The sequence below is a fragment of the Panthera pardus genome, unplaced genomic scaffold, assembly GCF_024362965.1.
Source record: "Panthera pardus isolate Hobbes unplaced genomic scaffold, ASM2436296v1 HiC_scaffold_22, whole genome shotgun sequence".
Taxonomy (NCBI): Eukaryota; Metazoa; Chordata; class Mammalia; order Carnivora; family Felidae; genus Panthera; species Panthera pardus.
This window is the reverse complement of record NW_026526788.1, coordinates 61172781-61196173: the sequence shown is the minus strand read 5'-3', so window position 1 is coordinate 61196173 and position 23393 is coordinate 61172781. Positions and strand designations below refer to the sequence as shown.

The window sequence follows — 23393 nt, the reverse complement described above, 5'->3', positions numbered from 1 at the left end:
CCTGGAGCCACACATGCTCTTCACAGCCCTGCTGTGTGAGGACTGACGCCCTGCTGGGCTGGGGGGCCAGGTGTCGCCTGGCCTGGCTTCCACAGGCACAGGAGGCCCCCAAGCAGTGGGGTCCCCGTGCTCTGATTCCCATGTGGTGTCAGCGATGGCAAAGGGCAGCTAAGGCAGGCCTAGATGGCTTGGCGGGACTCAGGCCAAGGCAACCACATGACCCAACAAATGTCTCTTTTTACAAGTTTAAATTTTTATCCAGTTGAAAGAGTGAACCCAAAGGTTCTCAAAGGGACCTCTGCGAGGCCTGTCCGCAGACCCCTGGGTTGAAGCGCATGCCTGTTGGAAAGGGTCTAGCGGCAGGAAGAGGTCCAGCCCCGTGAGGCCCCTGCAGAGGCCCGTGACCTGCCTTTCCATCTCTCCAGCCACCTGGCCCACCCTCATTCTTAGGTTCCCGTCACCAGAGAGCAGCCAGGTGTCACCAGCCTCTGAACCCACGCCCCCGCCACTGGGAACATTTCCTGCCCCACCCCACCCCCACCACAGGACTGAGTCCTACTCAGCCTTCATGCTTTCCAGAAAGCCCTACCTGTAGCTCGCATGTGGCTGCCACGGGAGTGGCACTGACCATACCACAGGAGTATGTTCATGGGTCTCTCCTACCACGGGGGCCTCCCATCTGCACAGCCTGGCACCTGGTAAATGCTAATTGAGCCAAAACAAAGTTGAGGCCCTTTAACAAAATTATAAATAGAACTGCCCACTGTCACAGAAGCGAGTGAAGAGCGCTCTTGACCCCTCTGGAATTACTGGTCTGGGTTCAGAGGCCAGCTCTGCCTGTTGCTTCTCTGTGCCTCAGTTTCCTTGTCTGTCAAGTGGGTATCACAATGGTGCCTAGCCCCAAGGGTTGCTGGGAGGGCAATGCCTTTGCTCACAAAGCGCCTGGACAGGCTGGCACACAGTCAGTCAGAGCTTGCTGTCACTATCACCCACGTAGGGAGGGCACAGCAGCGGGAAGCTGGTCTGTCACTCACGGCCACAGGACAGTGATGCAACCTCCTCGTGCCGCCCAGCTGTGGTTGGCCCTCTGCTCTCCACCCGAGCCCACGGGCAGGGTGAACATACCTCATGGCACAGGGTGGCTCCCCCGTGTCACAGCGGGGGAAACAGAGGCCAGACTGGGTTGCTGGGTTTCCTACTCGTCCATCTGCTGCCAGCCCGCAGCATGTGGTCAGCAGGGCTCCCCTCCTACATAGCAGCACCCGGGACACGGGATGGGCCCGCAAAGCAGGCTGAGGGTCTCCCGCTCCCCACTGCCCCCTCTCAGCTCTAGGCCCAGACCTGTCCCTTTAGCTCATTTCTTCCCATGAAACCAGCCAGGATCCTGGTCAAATTCTTGAACTTGCATGGGAGGAGCAGAGCCTTGCTAAACAGGTTTTTGTTCTTCAGCCCCAGGGCCACAGAGCTATCCTCTGTTGTGGCCTGGAACAATGGCCCAATGTTCAGAGGGACCTGGGGTAAGAGGCCGATGGGCCCATGGCCAGATCAGGTCAGAACTGTCCCTGCCCCAGCCTGCCCAGAGCATCAACCTCCATCTGGCCTGGGAGTCCACCCCTGCATGGCTGCCACCTGTCATGGGACAGCCCGGCAGACCAGTGAGAAAGGGAGGCTGTCCCACGAGGAGGTCTGACCCAGGCAGAGTACAGAGATTGGGTCTGGAGTGCGAGCTGACCCAGAGGGCGCTGAGCAAGGGTTCCAGGAATGGAGGACAGGGCAGAGGCAGGCAGATGCTTTGGGGCTGGGGTGGGCAGGAGAGCAGACCCAAGAAAAGGCACTCCTCTGTAGAGTCTCCTGGCCTCCCTTCCCATTTCTATTTTGGAAGGGACAGAGGCCATGGTGGCTGCCCTCCCCTGGAGAAAACAGTCCAGGGGGACAGAAGGGACTTAGCCAGCCCTGCCTCAGGGAGCCAGGAAGAAGACAGAGAGTGTGGGGGTGGTGCAGACAGGATGCCCCTGAGAATTTGGGGAGGCTCCTCCAGGGTTCCCCTCCCCCTGCCATTCTTGGTCCTGGTTGAACCCCAGGTCAGGCCTGCTCGGGAGGTAGTATCACTGCTTTCCTTGTGTCTGACTCCTGATGTCTTGAGTTAGAATCCAGGCTCCCTTGCTGATGGCAGGGTGACCTCAGGTTGATGGCAGAGCCTTCTCTTCACACCTACCTGGCCAGGAGCTGAGAATGAAATGAGATGTGTGTAGAGCACACAGTAGGTGCTCACCCTCTCTCTTCCTCTTCCCTGGGAGGCACAGGGAGGAGCACTGGAGAGAGAGTCCCTGCTGTGCTTTCCCTCCTCAGCATATACCCACTGAGCACCTACTATGTGCCAGGAACTCATGGGCTGATGGCCTTAAGGCTCAAGGTTGCCACTAGATCAAAATTTTGAATGGAGTTAAATGAAATCCAGAGACAAACCATCAGAACACCCAGCTCTCGTTTGGCCTTGAATGAGTCACGTCACATCTTTAAGCCTGTGAAAGTGGCCAACAGTACCCACGTGGCGGTGGGGAGGTTCCAGGGCGCTAATGCGTGCAAGTGCCCCGAGAGCGCCTGACCCAATACAGCTCATTCCTGGGGACTTCCTGTTCTTCCCTTTCTTCCACAAGCCCAGGCCTGGGTGCAGAGTGGCCACTCAGAAAAGGCTCCAGGAATGGAAATGGTCAGCTCTGGGAGTTCTCGCCAGGGTCAGTGCCGATGGTGGGGGGCAGCTGCCCCGGCCACTCGCTGGCTATCGGGAACTCCAAGGCGTCCGTGTTGCTGGCCTTTCCCAGGGGAATGGCGGCCTGGGGATCAGAGTGGAAAGCCCACCCACCTGCCCTGTGCCTTGCGGTCCCAGTTAGGCCCTTGCCATCAGGCCCTGCCAGCACCTATCTGGCCAGGGACGTGGCCCACGCTGTCCCTCCAGCTCCTCTGTCGCTGGCAGCTGCACAAATAGCTTCTTTATACTGACCAGCAACAGGGCCAGCTGGACATAGGGACTGTGGGTCCACTGGCAACTGGGGGCGGGAACGCAGAGAACTTCCTGCAAACAGACTCTGTCCACCCCCTGCCATGGCCCCCTTTAACCTAGGCAGGTGGCAGAAAGGTGCCCACAGGACGCTGGTTCCAACCCACTTGAAAGGGGCGTCAGCTCTGGGGAACGAGGATTGCCGAGGGCCTGGCTGTCGTGCTGGGTGGGAGGAGGAGGGAGGCCAACCCACACTGCCCAGCTCAGAGCAAAGGCCTGTGCGGGCCACGTCTAGGGAGAGAAGGTTACTCTGTGTTTAGGTCTGGCACAGGGTTTCAGCTCTCAAGCTCAAGAAGGAACGGAAAAGAGGTGGTGGGATAGGGAAGATAGAGGGGTGCAGGGGTGTGTGTGTTTCCCTGAAACCTCAGCCCCAGAAGGACGGTCCTGGTATGCCTAAGGCCCCCGAGGGCCCATTCCCTTGCTCCCAAGGCCACAGGATGAGCCCCCCCACAGAGCCCTGGAGTCCTGCTTTGCAGTTATGTCATGTTCAAGGGTGTCTCGGTTCCCCCTCCTTGTAATTATTACCCTTCCATTGTAACCAGTCTGCTGGTTAGCTACCCTTCCACAGGGAGTCCGTGGCAGAGCTGACCCTCAAACCCAGGTCTTTGGCCTCCTAGACTAAGGCTTCCTCTGTTGGCAACAGGCAGGAGGCATTTATCATTCAAGTGTTTTTGATCATCTTTGTAGTATGAGGTGCGGGGCCATGGAAATGGACACAGCTCGGCCCTCCCTGTGGAGAGGTCGTGGTCCGAGGGGGAGACAGCACGGACGGGGCCTGGCTCGCTGCTGTGGGAGGCAGCAGAGTGTGATACGGAGGAGCCCAGGCTCTGGCTAGCACCCTGGCTCCTCCCCGACCTGCTCTGTGGCCTGGAAATTAAACACCAAGACCTCAGTTTCTTCACCTGTAAAACGGGGCTCATAACAGCTGCCAATCCAGTGGAGATGGCAGAAATGAAACAAGTGATTGTATGGGTGCTGGGCCATCCACACCCGTGGGCTATTCCTGTGAGGTGGTCAGGGAAGGAAGGCTCTCTGGAGAGGTGGCATTCAAGCAGAGAGTGAGGCAGGAGCCAGCCACTGAAAGGCAGTGAGAGACCAGGGCGGTCAGGTCAGAGAGATTCCCTGAGACTGGGGCAGTTGTAAGGAATTGAGAGGAATCGTCTTCCTGGAGACTGACAGTGTTGACCAGAGCTGGGCCAGAGGAGTTGGGCCTGGTCCAGTGAGTGACCTTGAACAGTCATGAACCCGTTCTACACTTCAGCATCAGGTGAGGGGGAAAATTTGGTTCTCTGGGGTCCCTTCTGGCTCTGACATTCCGTGATCTTACCAGGACCAGCTGGCTATTACAATAGTCCAAGCTTGTAGCCACCTGGATCTGGAGTGGCGGCTAGTGGCCGTGGCAATGAAAGTCACAGACACAGTCAGATGTGGAAGAGACAAGCATTCTACAGGTCATGTGACCCTTCCCTTTCACAAGCCCTGTAGATTGGGGTTCAGGCACCACTTGACTTTGGGTGTCTTAGTTCACGGGATCTGTGTGTATCTGGCTCCACCTTGTGGCAACATTGGGCATTACAGTTGCCAGCATCATGGCAGAGGTCTGTAAACTCGGTGGATACTGCCCAAAACTGCCAGACCCTTCAGCATGACCTGTCTTATTTAACCACCAGTATAGTCCTGTGAGACTCATGCTTCCTTTTTGCAGATGAGGAAGCTTAGGCTCATATTGGTTAAGTTACCTCTCGGCTAGTAATTGTCGGAGGCTGGATTCAAACCCTTCCAAATTCAGATCTGCATCACAGGGGGTGTATGATGGAGAAGCACAAGCACAGGGGCCATGGCCAGGGTGACTAGCTCCAAACTGCAAGATGGGACACTTTATCTGACCATAGGGCTGAATAGTTGAATCAGGACCCCCTGGTTGCTGTGGTCACAGATGGGAGCAGTTGAAGGAACAGCTGAGGGGCACTTTCCATATCTGGGAACTCTTTAAGGGGAATCCAGGCTTCTTGTCAGCCCATATCTTTGAGAAGGTGCAAGGCTCAGGAGCCCCTGGGCCAGTTCAGGGTGCCTTCACTGAGACCCCTCCCCTAGCTCAAGGGTTCCCAGGAGGGCCTTCCTGCTGTGGGATCAGACCTCTGAGTTGCTTCCAGAACCAGACCCACTCACTATGTCTTCTGAAAGGGAAGCCAGGTACTGTCCAGACTGATACCTGACTTTGGTCTTGGGTCTAGCTGCGACCCTAGCACCAGACCAAGCCTTCAGCCTCTTACCCCCTCTGTAACAGGTGGCCCATTTGTTACAGGAGGAACCCTGAATTAATGTGAACCCCCTTCCCCTTGCCCCACCCCCAGGACACACAGCCTGAGGTGCTCACTACCTGAGGCTAGGCAGGAGATTTTATTTTCAAACAGCCCTACTGAACTATAATTTACATAAAGCAAAATTCTTTTTAAGTGTACAATGAATCCAGCAATTATTAGTAAATTTACAGAGTGGTGCAGCCATCACCACAGTCCAGTTTTAGAGCTTTTGCAGAGCCCTAGAAAGATCCCAGAGGGAGGTTTTTATTTCTTCCCAAACTCTAAGGCTTAGGAGACCCGTTAGCATCCTTTCTGTCTTCTCCAGTCTGGAGACTGACTTCTTTCCTCAATCATGCGCTGCTCTGATTTCTAGACCTTCTGGTACTTCCAACTGCTTTGGCCCTTGCACAAATTGTCCCATAGCCCACGGGCAAGCGGGCAAGGCCTACTTCATCTTCTCGGCGCAGCAAGCGGGTGGGCTGGCCATTGAGTAGGGGCCGAGGGTGGAGGAGTGAGGGTGCCCACCTTGCACTTTATTCCCATCCCCAGGAAGTACACACACAGTCTGGCCCTGCAGGTCAGCTACACCGTGACTGCAGTGCTTACTTTCCCCAGGGCATGTCGGAAGGCCAGTGGGCACAGGCAACAGACCTAGGGGCTAACTACAAGATGCCCACCTTCCTGCCAGGGCGAGTACTAGGCAGCCCAGGTGTTTGGCAGAAAGCAATTGACACGTTTTAGCTCATTTAATTTTTGTGCCTATCCATGAGACGGGTACAGTTATTTTCTCCAATTTACAGTTAAACCCACTAAGGCAAAGCAAGGTCATGCAACTTGCAAAGCCGGTAAGTGGCAGAGATGGCCAGAATCCGGGTAGTCCAGTGGGGGACCTGCCTCTTACCCTCAGTAAAGCTCACTAAGTGTTTAGCATGTTACATGGCGCATGCTCATAATAAATGGGACCTATTATTGCCATTGCCTTTGTTGAGGGGCTGATATGTGCTGAAGGGGAAGCCAGAGGCCTGGAGAACCAGTGCCCACAGAGCACTCACCGCTCAGCTTACAGCTACGTGAGTTGGCAGTTTCTGGGGCCATCAAAGCAGCCCCTACCGCCCTGGCTGCATCTCATTGAGAGGCAGGAGGGGAGGGCTGCCCCCTCTCACCCGGTCCCAGCCTTCAGAGCTCAACATTGCCCAGACATCCTCCAGCCCCGGCTCCGCCCTCACATTGCACTGACGGGTTCTGCTGGGGGGTGGGGTGTTGATTTCCCTAAGGTCACCCAGAGAAACTGGATTCATACCACGTTTTTTGACGTGTTCCTTCTGGCTCTCAGAAACTTTCCCAGCTGATTTCCAGAGCATTCTGAATGCTGGTGCATAGAAGGGCACCTGGAGGCCTGAGCTGAACCTTTATGGAGACTCAGATCAAAGCCAGCCTGATGGACAGGGAGGAGGGGCTGGGCCGTGGTTGGGCCTGATATAATTATGCAGGAGCAGACTCCTGACTACAGAAAGGTATGCCTGCCAAGCCAGAGAAGTCAAGGTTAATAGCAGGGAGTGCTCTGGCCCCCATCCCATGCAGGAGAGGGCACCTACTGGTCAGAGCCTCACAGAGACCTGCAGTGCCACAGGCAGCCACCTTGAGAGCCAGAGGACAGAGGACACCAGTCATATCTCTGGGTAAAGACCCCACTATGTGTTGGTCATGTGCTAGTTCCAGCAGGCTGTGAGGATCTTGGGAGGCAAGTAGGGGGAAACTTTATACCAGAGACGGGGAAAGGCAGGTGTCTCAGTTTAGGATCCTACAGAAGCAGATCTGGGGATGATTTGAGCCCACGCAGTTTATTTGGGAGGTGACACCAGGAGACACCAGTGAAGGAGTGAAGTAAGGCAGGGGAGGGAAAGCAGCCAAAAGTAGTTCATGATCAACCAGATGCCCATGGGCCACTGGGGCTTCATCCCACAGGAGCTCTGGGAGCTGACCAAGAACTGGTGGTCCTACCCAAGGGCAGGGGTGCTGGGCTTTTATGCACCCACTGTGGTTTCTTCCTTCCAGCTCTCCTGCTTCTGCCTCGCCCCTTCCAGTCCACCTCCAAAGAGCAGCCAGAGGGGGCTTTCCAGAGAGCCTGTGTAAGCTAGCGCTGACGTGGCTTTCCACTGTGCTTAGGATGACTTCCAAGAAGGTTCCCGGTGGCCTGGGCCTGGGCAGGCCTGGTTCCCTCCCCATCCCCATACTTAAGGCCCTAGCCCCCCGCCCCCCTCATTCCATCTGCTCCTCAGAGTCCCCTAGAATCCTCACCTCCTCAGAGCTCCCTTTCTCTCCATCTCAGCAACCTTTCCTTTTCCCTCACAGCTTTTTTTTTTCAAGTTTATTTATTTCGAGATGGGGGAGGGGCAGAGAGAAAGGGAGAAAGAATCCCACGCAGGCCCTACACTGTTAGTGCAGAGCCCGACATGGGGCTCAAACTCACAAACCACGAGATCATGACATGAACTGAAACCAAGAGTCGGATGCTTAACCTACTGATCACCCAGGTGCTCCTTCTTCAGAGCTTTTAACCCAGTTTACCAGTTTGTTTTATTTAATTGTCTACTGCCCTCCCCTGAGGCAGGGGATGAGTCTGTTTTATTCAATGCTGAGACCCCAGGGCCTGGCATGTAATGGGTGCTCAGCATATGCCTGCTGACTGACAGAGGAGCAGCCCTGGGGTGGGTCCGGGGCTGAGGCCCTGAGTTTCTGCAACAAGAATGTGGACACTGGACTGAGGTTGCGCCGGCCCGAGCTCTCAGGAAGGCCTGCATGGGGGGGGGGGGGGGCAGCGCCCTCTGGTCCAAGAGGGCAGGCTGTCAGGTGCGCCCTGACTGTCAGTGAGTGCGAGGTGGTCAAGCAAGCCCAATGGAGATGCTCGGGCCAAGAGTGCAGGGGGAGCTTGGAGAGGGAGTGAGACCCTTGCGGGGGGTGGGGGGGGTTGTGCAGGGAAGGATGGGGAGCCTGACCTCCACCTGGGGGTGCCTCAGACAGATGGGGAGGGAGAAGGCCTGGGCTGATGGAGGCCTCTGAGTACAAGCTCAGAGGCTTTGGAGCAGAAAGGTGGGAAGGCCGACAGGAAGGATGCAAAGATCAAGATCCTGACAGTTCCAGGCGCTGGCTTAGGAGTCAGCCAGCACTGGGTTCAGATCTCAGCTCGCTACTGAGCTAGCGCCTTAAATAGCTAGCACTCCCTGAGCAATACATCTGCCCTTGTTCTCAGACTCGGGCCCTCAGAGAGACAGGCAAAGGAGGCAGTAAGGCACTGCGGTTCAGCTAGGCAAGGGAGAGACTCATCTGAGGCAATAATGCGTCCTGCAGCATAATGCAGGGTGTCAGGAAGAGCGTGCATTCTCACTGTGAGGGCCCAGTAGTTTCCATGGCAACCCTGGGTGATGTCACAGCCATGGGATGGAGCACAGGACTCCGAGGCCATCCTCACAAACTGAGGAAAAACGCACTGAGTCATCAGGGTGAACTCCCCACATGGAGACTGTTCAAGACATTGGCATTTTATACAAACTAACATGCACACACGCTGACCCACCCGTCATCATGAAGGAAGACCCTCTAAAGGAAGCAGCACTTCCTCCGGGCTTTACGGGAGGGGATAGAGGGCCCCAGGAGGACAGCTCAGGATAATGCTGCAGCTCTCGCCAGCCCCTCGGAAGCAGCCCTGAGCCTGGTGGCCAGCAGTCAGGACGTTCGTGCATTGGTTCGGCAAACACCTGCTGTGCCTCGCCCTGTGTGAGGCCTGGGGAGATGTGGCCCCCGTCCCGGGCTCAGAGTGGAGGGGAGGAAACAGGAAAGACATCATAGTAATGCGAGAGCTGCAGAGGAAAAGAGGGTGCCACACCAGGTTCTGGGGGTGTCAGAAGTGGCATTAGGCTGGGAGGTGGGGACGGGAAGGAGAGAAAGTCAGAGGGAGGCAGAGCCCAGGACAGCCACGAGGCCTTGTCACTGCTCCCAGAATTCATGGCCACTCTGCTGAGAGAAACAGCCCCTCTGGAGACTGTAAAACCTGCCCGTGCGTGAGGCCAGGCTGTTCTCGGGCCGCACACCTGGCCATGGGCCCGCTCACTTAGCGGCACAGCCTCCAGGAAGCAGCCCGGGGCTCTCTGCACAGGCCGCTACAGTCAGGAGCCACTGTGCCTCTCTGAGCGGGTGATCGGGGACACAGCACCACGTGTCGCAGCCAAGTTTCCTCTTCCTCAAGGCTGTGCTCATACCAGAGCTGAAGTTGTGACCTTCCCAAGGAAGTGTCCACAAGTCGATGGTGTCATTTTGGTATTTCTGGCCCTGAGGCTTTGCCTTCACCTTACCTTTCTCTTTCCCGCCTACTCCTAATTTAGCTCATCTGGATTTTACAGGTGTCCTTATCAGCCACAAGGTGGCAAATGATTTGAGCACTACCTAAGACAGCTTGGGGTCACTGGCTGTGTGACTTTGGGCAGGTTACATGCCCTCTCTGGTCCTCTAGTTCTCTTCTGTAACATGGAGAAAATAAGAGAACCTACACATAGGAATGTTCTGAGGATAAAATGAGCTGTTATGCATCAAGGGCTTAGTTTCGTACCTGGTATAGGGTAATGCTTGAAAAAGTACTATTCTTATCAATTATAGTATAATAATAATAATGGCAATAATAGCAGTATCCCATCCACTCCCCCCCAAGCCCGCTACACACACACTCATCTTTGGGAAAGAAGGACTCACTCAGGGTGGGAGGGCTCTTCAGTGGTGACTCCTACCAAGGCCTGACCAGCCCCCTCCCTCATTCGCCCCATTTCCCACCATGCTTTGGGGTAACCCAGGACTTATGCCTGCTCTAGGACCACAGAGGACTTCCGGCAGCAGAGGCTCAGGCTATTATCCAGCAAAGGATGAAGGCGGTGGCCCAGGGCTGGCCCACTGGAACCTGTAATGGGTGTTCTGGAGAGCAGTGAATTCACTGGTTGGAGCTGGGCTGACTCAGAGGAGAGAGGAGGTTCAATACTGGAAGGAAAGCTGGGGAAGGAAGCTGGCATCCAGGCCTCCGGGCTTGCCCCTCCTGCGGCCTGTCTGTGGCCTGGAGCTGGAGGTCTCTTTGCAGAAGTTAAGAACAGCCCAGTTCAGGGGTGCCTGGGTGGCTGAGGCAGTTAAGCGTCTGACTTTGGCTCAGGTCATGATCTCACAGTGTGTGGATTCAAGTCCCATGTCAGGCCCTGTGCTGACAGCTCAGAGCCAGGAGTCTGCTTCAGATTCTGTGTGTGTGTGTGTGTGTGTGTGTGTGTGTGTGTGTGTGTGTGTGTCCCTCCTCTGCTCACACTCTGTCTCTATCTTTCAAAAATAAACAAACATTAAAAAAAAAAAAAAAAAAAGGAACAGCCCAGTCCAATGCCTTGACTTTTTCAGTCAAGGAAACCATGGCACAGAGAGAGCTGCCATCCCCCAGATCATGCTGCTGGTTCAGATACTGAGCCTGAAACCCAAGTCTTGTGACCACTCCCCACCCCACCCCACCCCCACCCCCCCACGGCCACTGGACGGCTCGGTTTGATGTCTTTTGAGACTCCTGGGTAGACCCTCTCTCTCACATGCTGCCCAGGGAGGCAGTAGTTTAGGAAGTGCCCTCGGGAAGCCCCCAGCCTGCCCTGGGCCCAGGCTGGCCTGGAGCATCCCAGGTCTCCTGGGCACAGAGCGCTTCTGTCCTGCGTCCCCAGTGCCTGCTGCTCAGTGTGTGGCAGCCGCCCGCCCCTTCGTGGAGCACCACCACTTGGTGCAGCAGTGAGGCCAAGGGGCCTGGGCGGCCTGGCAGCCTGGGATTCCCGGGGAAAAGGAAGTGTAACAGTCATGCACGTGGTGAGGGGTCTCAGACCACTCAGCTCTGCCACCCAGCAGCCACGGGGTCTTGGCAAAGTGGCTTCACCCCTCTGAACCTGGGTTTCTTGTTTCTAAACAGGCACCTCCAGCCTTGGCCCACCCCACTAGGGCCAGCCAGGCCAGTCTCCCCACGTCCTTACCAAGCTCCTTCTCCAGCAGCCCCTCCCCTCCCCCACCCCCAACCACTGGGCCTGTGCAGGGCTCTGTGACTAGGGTGTAGGGACAGCAGGATGGGCTGAAGGCTCAGGCATTCTCTCACCTTTACCGAGGCTACTGTGCACGGAGTTCTTCATAGGCGTTAACTTGTTTTATCGTCCAGCCGTCCAGTTAGGTGGGTCCTGTTGGCCTCTTCATTTTACAGAGTGGAAGTAAAGACAGAGACACTCAAGAGAATCTGGCAGAGCTGGGATTTGAATCCAGGCAGCTGCACACATATACATCCCCCCACATGAGCCAAAACAAACCTTCCTGCCAGAGCCACATTCGGTGCATTGAGCCAGGCCACACTGTCCAATGTATCAGGTAATACACTGTGGCCATTTAAATTAAAATTTTAATTAAATAGATGGGTCATACTAGCCACATCCCAAGTGTTCGACAGACCTAATGGCTGTGGCCGCCAGATTGCACAGTGTAGATAGAGGCCATTTCCATCACTGATCACAGAACTCTATTGGACAGCTCAAGGTGGGGGCACCTCTAGGTGTTGGGGACAAAATTGGGACATTCAGTGCCATTTGGAGTCAAAATCAGAATGGGCTTTCTGGGCTGGAAAGTTGTGAAACACCGGAGAGGGCGGGGGGTGGGGGGGGTGGGGAGGGCTGTGCATGAAGAGGCTAGAAGCACAAATAATCCTGAGTTCTCAGCCTTGCTTCCCCACTGCTAGCTGTGTGGCTCCAGGCAGGTTACTTAACTTGTCTGAGCCTCATCTGTAAAATGGGCCCAAAGCACCTGCCTTGGAGACAACATCAAGTAGATGTCAAGGGGGGGCCTGGCCTGTCTGGGTGCTCAGTGCTTGTGCATTTGTGATGTGGATGGAGTTTGAGAAAGTCTGGGAGATGCAGGGTTCTCTCGCTGTAAGAGGCCACCAAATGGGTCCCAAGAGCCCAGGCCCTCCCCAGTGGTGCAGGTGAGCTGCGTGCCTAGGAGAAGCTTGGGGCCTTGCTTAGAGCATTCTTTCCCATGGAGGCTGAGGCAGGAACAGGCACAGCTGGGCCTTGGACAGGCTCCTGGGCATCTGTAAGAAGCAGAGTCCTTAACCCAGCTCAAAATTAGGCTAGGGCTGGAGAGCGTGCATCATTACCGCCAAGGAGCAAACCAGAGTTCTGCTCAGCAGTGGGGCCCCAGTGTGTGGCACACCCACAGATTAGGCACACTCCTGCAGAAGGGGCTACTGTAGCCTGGGGAGCAAAGCGGTCCTCTGTCTGCCCTGAAACAAGTAGCCATCCCAGCACCTGAACAGGGAAGAGCAGAGCCGCATGGAAACTGGATTCTCAGCCACAGAGCTAGTGCTGCCACCTCGTGGGGAAAATCTTCCATTACAAGTGTCATCCCTGGGTTTCTCCCAACAAGTTTCTTCTAAAATCTAAGCCATTTGCCTTCATTTGAGTCCAGCCCCAGCTGGATGTCCTGCCCACCGCCCTCCCTGCCCCCCCCCCCCCACCGCAAAAAGCAGATAGCCTCCCAGGGGTCTTCTCACCCTCCACTCCCAGCACACAGACACATGCACCCATGCACGATCCCATATCCATTCCTGCCCCTGCCTTTTTTTTTCCTAAAAAATTTTTTTTTAACATTTTTATTTATTTTTGAGACAGGGAGAGACAGAGCATGAACAGGGGAGGGTCAGAGAGAGGGAGACACAGAATCTGAAACAGGCTCCAGGCTCTGAGCCGTCAACACAGAGCCCGACGCGGGGCTCGAACTCACGGACCGTGAGATCATGACCTGAGCCGAAGTCGGCCGCTTAACCGACTGAGCCACCCAGGTGCCCCCTGCCCCTGCCTTTTTAAGGCACATCGTCCCTTCCACCCCAAACTTCCTTCCTGCCTCTGTTCTTTTTAAATATTCATCTTTCCAGGGTAGCTCCAGAGCCCCCTCTTCTAGACAGCCATTCCCAGCTGCCCCGGACCACTCTGACCTCCCCTTCCTCAGGAATTCCTATACAACAAATCCTTTGGACTAGGCTTTGGGACATTTCATCACAAAGTGACTGTATGTTCTCTTTTCCTGGGTGTTGGTCTTGTCACTCCAACCAGACGGTATACTCTGTGAGGGCAGAACTGTGTTTCTCACCACCCTTCTGCTCAGACACAAGACTGGGTTTCAGCCACCCTTAAGTTCAGACATGGACGGGTGGGTGGACCGACAGAGCACTGCTCTCCGAGAGACCGGGAGGGTCTGCACAAGTGGAACACCCTCTCTGCCCTTCTCTCTAGGAACTTTGCAATTGAACCCCAGCACTGCGTTTTTCACTGCCCCTTCCGCAGTTCCCCAGGTCTGGCATGAAGTCCCCAGAAGTCCAGGGAGACCCGCAGCTAGGCAGCAGAGAGCACAGGAGCTCTGGTAGCCTGTGGGGGCTCACACACCTTGTGGCCAGAGGGCTGAACAACCTGGCTTCCCCTCTAGGAAACCAGCTTTGTGCCTGCATCCCCGCCCTGCCCCCTCCGCCACAGACTGCTTGTCCGTCAACACCTGGATGGGACTTCTTGGGATGCACACAAATGGGAACCCAGGCCTGTTGTTCTCATGGTCCTGAGCTGGCCCCCCTCCTGGGGCAATGGAGCCAGATTCTTATGAAGTCCATACCCGTGAATGGGCCAGTCAGCAATTCCTTTATCCTGGCCACCATCCACACTCAATCTAGCCCCTGCTGTGAAACCAGGCTCTTGGCCAGGGGTCCTCTCCACTTGCCAGGTACTGGTGTAAGAGCTCTGCACATTATCTCGGGTCATCCCCACAACAAAGGTAGGATACTTGTATCCCCCCTTTGACACGGGAAGGTGTAGGAAGGTTACGGAACTTGCCAGTGTCACAAAGCAGCAAATGGCTGAACCGGGCTCCACCCCACCCATACTTTTAACCCTGTACTCTGAGGCCTGGATACAGTGGAGCCATCCCCAGGCTGGCAAGACGCTAGGGCCTTTGCCCAGAATGGTGAGTCCATTCAGAGGAGACAGACAGACAGCGAGCGCTTTGTTTTTCTGCTGTGGACGGAGCAGGGGCAGAGAGTCTCTGGGGTGTTCGGGAGATTAGCACAAGGCCTGGGAGGTTTCTGGGGTGTGGGATAGCCCTGGTACGGGCCTCTCTGGGACTCAGCCTGGGGGGTGCCCGAGACCCCTTCCCTCCCCAGGAATTCAGCTTTTTCACCCAGGGCAGGAATTCCGGCCTCTCTCGACTGTCCACACGGCCACAATGGGGCCCATTCTCAGGACCCTGGAAAACACTGATCATGTGGAGAAAGGATGGATTCTTGTTGGACACAAGGGCCCTCAGTGCCACAGTTTAGATCAGGGCACAAATGGGGGCAAAGAACAGCATTCATGCCCCTTCTGTCTGTCTTCCCCAGAGGTCGCTGCCCCTCGGGACCATTCCGTGCAAAGGCTCTCAAAAGCCAGAACAGAAACCCAGCTAGGGGTTAAGTGGGGTGGGAAAATCCCCCAGCATTCTCCAGACCTCAGCTGACCTGAGGTCCCTTCACTCAGACTCTCCTCGATTGGCTCCTGGACCGACATATGCTCTGTCCCACTGCACTGGTTTCACAGACAATTAACAGGCTGTGAGGGCGCCTGGAGTACCTTCGGTTAGCAATGGGGAAACAGGTCCTGAGCATTTGTTAGTGTCTTTAAAACTTTTTCTGCCATGGTAACAAATTTCCCATCACAAGTACAGGTAGACAAGTAAGTAGGTAGACATCTGAGACAGAAGTTCCAATAATTACCTCACTGTAACTGACTCCATCGTCTTGTCTGTCTTCTTAAAATGCTTATTGGGACATACTAAGTTGGTTTCAGAACTCACTAATATAATAGGTTGCAACGTGTCATTTGAAAAGCATTACTTTGAAGTGGCTTGTCCGGGTCCACGGGGGCAGAGCCGGGCCCAGAACCAGGGCATTGGCCCAGACCAGTGCCAGACTGGTCGCTAGCTCTCTCCCATCCTGCCCCCTCACCGTCTGCCTCATCTCTTAACAAAAATCTTCCTCTAGTCACACTCTGATCACATCCCTCCCTGGCTCTGAAATCTTCTGGATTTCACAGAGGGACATCAGCTTCCCACCCCTACACCCACCCCCCAACCTAGCCTTTCCCTGCCCCTCCATCTGCTCACCCACCCCTCCATCTGCTCTCCATCACCTTCCTGTTTGGAGATGCTTGTTCCTGGTTCTACAGCTTTCTACTCTCTACCCTCTCCATGGATCCAAATACTCCCCAGGCCTTCAAGGCTCAGCTCAAAGTTCACTGCTCCTGGAAGCCTGTCTTAGATGTTCTGCCCAGATCTCCCTTTTCTCTGCACTTGAAGTAGAACCACGCCTGTGCTTCTTGGAAGGTCTCACAATGTCAGGTTTCTCCTGCCTGTGCAGGAGCTGAAAATGTGCTTACTGGTGGATAACGGCAGTCAAAAGATCGTTGTTACATATCTCAAGGGCTCCATGTCACTCCCCTGGTCACAGCTGCATACCCTCACTCCAGCCTCCGTGTTCTAGGTCCAACCCGTGTGCCCTGAGACCACTGGGCTCTCAAGGTCACCCACGGCCAGCCCTCTGGCAAGCCAGCAGGCCTCTCAAGCACTTCCCTGCGGCAGCAGGCCCTGCAGTTGGGCATCCTGGGCCGAGCAGCCAATGTCAGCCAGCAGACAGGAGGGTGAGAACATCAGGCTGGAGGTTCGGGCGTGCGTGTCCTTCTCTGCCAGGGCACTCTCTAATGGAGAGTGGGAGGGAGAGGGGGTGGCAGGCGGCGGAGGGTACGGCCCCTGCAGCACGCAGAGTTCTGCCTGGCAGGGACTCAGCATCCTTCCACAGAGCTGGCCCGACCACACTGGCATTTTCTCCTATTCTCTCCCTTGCCTCAGCGGCGCTTCCTGGCTTTGCCTCTCACTCCGGGATCCCTGACTGGCAGGATTCCCCCGCGAGAGCCTGCCCCCGCCACTTGTGCATCCGATTCTTGCAGCCCGTTCCCTGGTGGGCATCAGTGGGGGGTGAGGGGGGTGAGGGGGGGCACGGCATCAGAATGTCACTTGAGCTTCAGGGCACTGGGCAAACCACTTAAGCCCTCAGGACCTCAGTCTTTTCCTTCGTAAAATGGATTACCACCACCTCGGCCTGTTTGAGAGCACTAAAGGTCAAATGCCTGCCGGGAATTTTCAAGGGAGGGTAGAGGGTGGAGAAGCTTGCGCAAACATAGGTGTCCAGCAGGCAGGCGTTGTTAACCGCCTTTCCTGCGTCCAGCCTCTTGGTCTTGACTGTCTCCAGCCCAGCGCTCTCACTAGCAGGTCCACGGAAGGAGTGCAGCATCTCACCAAGAGAACTGAAAGTGGAAACAAAGGAAGAAAAAAAAAAAGTGACCTACCTGGGTGCCATTGGCATGAAAATGCAGGACCTTTACATCTTATGGTTTGGGGCTTAGAGACTAGGCCACTCTGGGAGGTTAAAGGCATCCCATCAGTGAGTCTAGGCATGCCAATCCCTAGGGGCCAATGTCTCCCTGAAAATATGATTGTTGTTGCCAGATGAGCTCTGTTCAAATGTTCAGTGTGTAGAAACGGGCTTTTCGTGGGTGGACCGTGGTAGGCAGAGAGCAGTGCTTGTTTTGTGTCTGTAAAAGCCCCAGCCTCTGAAAACGAGGCTGGAGTCGCCCCTACCTGGTACCGTGCTGCCATCATCATGGTGAGGTCCTTAACAAGAAGCCCCTTCCTTTTGCTTCTGAAGGGCTCTTGCAGATGTACGTTTAAGCAGGCCTTGGCCATTTGGGTAGCAGCCTGGGTCGGTTGCAGGTATGAAAGACTAATAGCAAAGACAATTTATGTGGCATTTTCTGTGCCGGGCACTATGCTCGTCTTTTATGCACGCTGTACTTTTCATCTTCCCTAAATCTTAAGGAGTTGGAACTATTATTACCCTCATTCTACAGATAGAGAAACAGAGGCTCAAGATGACCACCCAGCTAGCAAGTAGTGGAGGGCTGAACTGGGCTCTGTCTGCTTCCAGAACCTCACTGGGCATCCCAGAGGCAGGGCCAGGAGCCGAACTGTTTATACCCTGGGATTGTGGGGGAGGGGAAGTGGGAGGCCTCAAGGAGTCCCAGTTGAAAGGAAAGAAGGGCGTGGTGCTGGTTTGGAAGAACTCCACCCCTCTCCCTGAGCCAGGGCCAGACCCATGGACCAGAGGGTGGCCCACTGTCCCAGTTTGAGATTTTCCCAGTTTGACCCCTGAAATTCCCATGCCCCGGTTTGCCTGGGATGGCTGGTCGCCGTACCTGTGGTCTTTAATCATCCTCCAGACCAGCTGCAGAGGAGGCTGAGTGGCTCGGTGGAACCTTGTCAGGGCACAGCCAGGGAGGCCTTTGCAATTACATTAGCTTCTGGCGATGCTTGAGGGAGACTGGCCTTCCCCTCCCCTTCTGCTTCCTGTGGCTCCCTGGGATATAGTGATTCAGCAGCAAGCAGGAAGGAGGCTAGACTGTGACCTGCCAGAGAGGAATCACCGGCAGGGTGGGGGCTGTCAGTGCCAGCTCAGGGCAAGAATTGGAGCTAGGAGGGCCAGCGTAGGAGGGGATCTTGAGTTGTTAGGGGGCTGGACCCCAGCAGAAGGCCCTGAGGCCCTACCCAGGGCAGCCGGAGGTGGGCGTGCCCTGCCTTCCCCCACCATGCCCCAGTATGTGAGGGATGGGGGAGTCCCAGCCATTGGATACCTATGCTGCTTCTCAGCATATTCAGCAGCTAAAAATATGAAACAGCTTTGCCCAACCAGACACCTGCAAGAGGTTCCATATTAGGGCCGTGCCTGCTCGGGCTGGAAGCCAGATGCTGTGTGAAGGATTCCAGTACCTGCCATTCCCACCGTTCAGTCACAGCCCGGCCACTCCGTTGACCCATGTGCTTCTCAGGCCCCTAGGACCTGGCGCTCCCCTTCCTTCCTTGCACGCACTGCTCCAGGGATGGCAGCGTTTAAGGATTTGAGCCCCAGAGCAAGGCCTGTGTTCTCAGTGCCCAATCCCAGCCTCACCTACCCACCCTGTGACCTTGAACAAGTTGTCTAGCCTCTCTAAGCTTTACTCTCCTCTCCTGCAAACCGGGAAGCCACACCTCCTATGCGGGGGGGTCCACGTGGGAAGGGCTTATACTTTGGTTAAAGGACAGGCAGGCCCGGGATCTGTCTGGAAGCTTCTTTGGCCCTGCAAGCCCATTGTCCTTACTAAGCAGAAGTGTTTCTTAGTGGTGGCCGGGGTTGTGAGACAAGGGTACAGGAACTACAGTGCCCCTGATGCCACTCCTGCCTGTCAGGTTGTGGTGAAGGAGTAGAGCTCTTGGGCCAACACTTGTCAGAGGTGCAAACTGTGTGGTTGATTGGGATGGGACTCCACGTCTGAATTTATAACCAGCTCCCCGATGATCCTGTTGAATGACCAAGCTAAGTATTGCTGACCTGGGCATATGGTGCAGAAGAGGCACTTAGCACCTGTGAGTTATGTCCCCCTCCCACTCCCAAGCCTCAGTATGCTCCCCTGTCCCTGATCATGACCTGCCTGTCTCCCCTCTTGGTGCTATTGACAGGCTCTAAGAGAATCCTGGGCAGTGGGCAGCTGCACAAACAAGAGAGGAAGTAGGTGGCTATCACTGTGAGGAAGTCACCCCCTGTCCGGACTGCTGGCAGCCAGTGGATGGTCAGTGAGCCATTGTGGTCCCAGGGCCAGAGGTCTTCTCCTGCAGGACCAGCAGGAAAATAGTGGGGCAGGGAGGGACAGCTTCTGAGTGCCATCTGGTTGCTGCCCTTCTTCAGGCCTCCCGCACTCTGTAAAAAAGCCTGAGAAATGAATTCCTCCTTGGGAGTGGCAAGTCTACTAAGCAGAACATAGCCACCATATAATGCTCTCCTGACCCTCCCTGAGAATTCTCCCCACAGTTGAGCTTCAAGGGGCCCAGGCAGGCACTCTGGGACACGGTCTCTCCTGGTCTTCCCTTCTGCCCTAGGGAAATGAGCATGCCCAGACTGCCAGGTAGGGATTGGAGAGCAAATGGGAACTCCCCCACCTTCCTAACTCCTTTTAGAGGCAACAGATGCACACATCCTCCTCCACCCCACCCACCCTGTAGTTTTCATTCTTGCAGATAGGTGTATATACCATCGCTCTTCCCTAAGTTGGTCAGTCTTTGGCAGTGTCTGAATGTCTGTTTCTTCATCTGTAAAATGGGTGTGATAGGACCTTCTCTTAGTGTGGATGTGAGGACTAAAAGCATGGAATGCTAAGGAAATTCTCAAGCAAGATGGGCGGGTAGGGGGAGTGTATCAGAAATGCAGGTTCCTTGGCCTCAGCCCCAGCCAGCATTCTGATTCACTGAGGTCTGAGCTCAAACTTTAGAAAACTTAGGAGCCTAGGAGAGGCAGAACCCCTTACTTATCCTTGGCTGTGTGGGCAAATCACTTTGGTGCTTAACAATCTCCCCAGAAGTTCAAGCTCCCCGCCTAGACCTCCAGAATCAGAATCTCAGGGAGTCTCCTTGAGGCTGACTGTCTTTCTTGTGAACCTGCTGTCCCTTTCTCTACGAAATCACCTCCTTCCAGCTGGCAGACCTAGCTGGCCAGTTCACTTAGACCAAAGTCCAGCAATTGGCATTTTCTTTGATCCCCCCAGGGAAAATAAAGGCATTTCCTCTAGTCTCCAGATAGATCCACAGCCAGCCTTGCCTGAACACTGAATAGAACCTCCAGCATCTCAGAGGCCTGAGAAGCTCCCCTGAGGATTGGTGAATGGAAGCGGTTGTGGGAGGGGCCAAAGGCTAGAGCAGGGGCAGGATTTGGGAGACTGCCCCATCCAGAGTCTGGGTTAATTCCTTGCTGGAGGGTGGGGCACGCCCCAGCCTGGGGTTAGTCCAGAGCAGATTATCAAAGGTTGGGAGGTGTTGAGTTATTGCCATTGACAAGATTTGAACCCAGTACTCAGAAGCTCAACTTCTATACCTATTATTTCTGACCTGGCAGTTACCCCTGCATTGTGCTGTGCCCTCACCCCTGCTGAATCTCCAGTTTCCCAGCCTGAGCCCTTAAGGAGAAAGACCTATCTGTTCAATATTCAGCCTACAGCCAATATATATCCACACCTACACCAGGCCCATGGGATGTAATGGGAGGAAGCAAGGCACAGTGTGACCTCAGGGAGCCTTGGGTCTAGGGCAGGGGCAGACTTTAATCAAAGGGCCATACAAATCTGTGGTTACGCAGAGGCCAATAGGAGATGAGATGGGGAGGATGTTGAGGAAGACACGCTGAGGAGGTGACATTTCAGTCGTGACTTGAAGTCTGAGTGGGGATGAGCAAGCTGTGCAAAGAATTGGGAGGGGAAGCGGTCCCGTCTCCAGGAGAGAGGAGTAGGCTCCCAGCGCCCGCAGGGCCTGGCTTCCAGTGACCACCGTCCAGGGCCTCACTTTCCCTATTTACGAAGTGAGAACCTGGCCCGCCCTCCCCCACCCTCTGAGAAGCGGGAAGGTGCCCACCCAGCCCCTCCTGTCGGGCCGGCCGGGGGCGGGGCGGGGCGGGGCGGGGTCAAGGGTGCCGGAGGCGGGGTGGGGCGGGGCGGGGCGGGGCAGGCAGCTCGCGCCCGGGGCCGGGCTGGCGCGGGACCTGTGGGCAGGCGCGGGACCTGCGGGCAGGCGCGGCGCGCAGTGCGTGCGGCTGCGGAGCGCGCGGCTCGCGGGCCGCCAGGATCACATGAGCAGTGGCGCCGGGGACCGACAGCAGCCGGCCCGTGGGTGCCCTGCAGCCGCAGCGGCGCAGTCCCGCGTCTCTGCCCGGCCCTAACCATGTCTATCTGTTGTTGCTTCTTTTTCAGGGACTATGGCAGTTCCAAGAGGAAATCAGGTAAGGGAGCCTCCGGGCGTTTTTCTCTCCAACCTCCCCTCCTGCTTTGCGCTCGCGCGTCTCCGATCCTGCAGCTGACTTTCTGGGGGCTTGTCCTTGCCGCCCGCCCTGGTCCTGCGGGGCATGGGCTCCCTTCACCTGTCCCCCTCCCCAAACCGTGGCTCCTAAGCTCTCCGGTACTCGCACATTCTCCTCCCTCCGAATGCCTCAGGTTCTCCCGGGTTCTCCTTGTGGGAGTGGGGATAGGTGCATGGGGGATGTGGGGGTGTCTCGTGAAGGGCCCCCGCAATCCAGGCAGCCGGATCCTACCCGCTCTCCCCCCGGGGCTGCAGTGCCTATTGCTGAGCACTGCTTTGACTTCTCCCTGGGTGCTTCCCGTGGTGCGGTGGTGATGAGAGGGTTAACGGAGACGCAGGGTTTTCCCCGTGGGAAGGTGGGGTCCTGGACTGAAAAGGGGGTCGTACTTGAGTGACTACGAGTTTTTAAAGCCTGAAACGCAAACCTTCCCTTCTTCCCCCAGCTCTGAGCTTGTTCTCCTTGCTGCAGGGGTGGGGGCTCTGGGTGGTCGCAGCAGAGGCCGGGATGGGAGGGAGCGGACCGGCCCTGGCATTGGGCTGACGCGTGCCAGGGCCCACAGAGAGTTTGTGAAGGGGGTGGGAATAAGAAAATCGGGGCAGGTCCTCGGACACTGTGCTGGACGCTGACCACTGGGGTCAGAGAAGGATTCTCCCTGGATGGAGGAGGCGGATTCTGCACCTGCCTAGGTGGGGGTGGCGCCTAGTTAATTGGGGGAGGGTGGTCCCTAGGTGTTAGGGCTGTGTTTGGCGGCTGGGCGGTGAGGGGGTGGGGGCGGCAGACTTGAGCTATCTGTGTTGGCATATGTGTTGCCGGTATGGGGGTGGTGAGTTATGGGGATGGGCAGCCATCTGGGGGTTCTGGCCCTCTGGGATGTGGGAGTATGTATAAACACGTGGCTGACGTTATTGGCTCCCATGGAGAGATACCTGTATTGAAATGCGTTGGCCAGTAGATGTCTTACACACAGTAGAGGTGTGTGTGCCCATGTGTGATGGATAGAATGTGAATAGGGGTAGGTGTAATTGTGTGGTGTGTGTGCCTCTGAGTATGGTTTAGCATGTTTTGTGTATGCAAGTGTTTGCTTCTATGTGTATTGGAACCAGAAAGGTTGTGTCCTGGTTTATGTATTGGGGGGCACATGTGTATGTCGGGTTGTGTGTACGTGTGTGGGTCTTCATAGTTGTGTGCTATTAGGGTGTGTTGGCTGGTAGGGTGCTTAGGTGTGTGTGCCAGTGTTTGGGGGTGTATCTGGTTAGAGTCTGCGTCCATGTGTGTGTACCTGTTTGGGAGGTGTCTGGTGTGGGACGAGATGTGTGTGTGCATGTACCTGTCAGCTGGGCAGGGGGTGCCTCGGGTATGCCCACCCCCTAGTGCAGGAGGGTATTTCCTGCGTGAATAGGAGGCTGAGGCCGCATTATGAACCGGAGGAATTGTATATGGCCTCCGCTGTCACTTGCAGTCAGAGCCCCAGGAGGGAGAACTGGGAAGGAGAGGCACACCTAGGATTGTGTTCTGTCATAGCCTGCTACCGGGAAACTTGCCCTGGGCCTTAGAGCTGTAGCGTACTGGTTGAGCCTGGGCTCCGATTTCGGCTCTGTGTGACCTTAGGCAAGTTTCCAAAACTCTCTGCCTCAGTTTCCTCATTTTCTTTGAACGAAGATGACAGTAGAATCTACGTCACACGTAAAAGATTAAACAAGTTCACGTGGAATAGTTTCTAGAACATAATAACTGCTATGCAAGTGTAAGTTTATCATCATCATCATCATTTTTGAAGCACTGGGACGTTGGGCAAATCCCTTCTCTGGGCCTCAGCTTCCTGCTATAAAGTCAAGGGCTGGACTGGATAACCTCTCAGGTGCCCCCAACCTCCATCGCCAAAGCTCAGGTTCTGTGCTGCTTCCTAAATAAGACAGGGCCCCACCCAAGCTGCTTCACCCAGGGAGAGCCTCCCCCGGTTTCTCTGCCATCCACTCTCAAGCCAGGAAAAGGA

General features: G+C 55.6%; 1 protein-coding gene across 11 annotated transcripts in view; it reads left to right on the top strand.

Annotated features, from left to right (window-relative positions):
- Window positions 1-23393, top strand: part of SH3PXD2A (SH3 and PX domains 2A) — a 242916-nt gene that overhangs the window by 135757 nt on the left and 83766 nt on the right. For 10 of the 11 annotated variants that reach the window (XR_008424913.1, XM_019459323.2, XM_019459324.2 and 7 more), the window contains one exon: window positions 21294-21322. Coding sequence is in view for 10 of the 11 variants with exons in the window: in XM_019459323.2 (XP_019314868.1) it covers window positions 21294-21322 (29 nt within the window). In the remaining variant the exon portion in view is untranslated. Of the gene's footprint in view, window positions 1-21145; window positions 21323-23393 lie in introns of those variants that run through there. The other variant, XM_053909899.1, reaches the window with a different exon arrangement.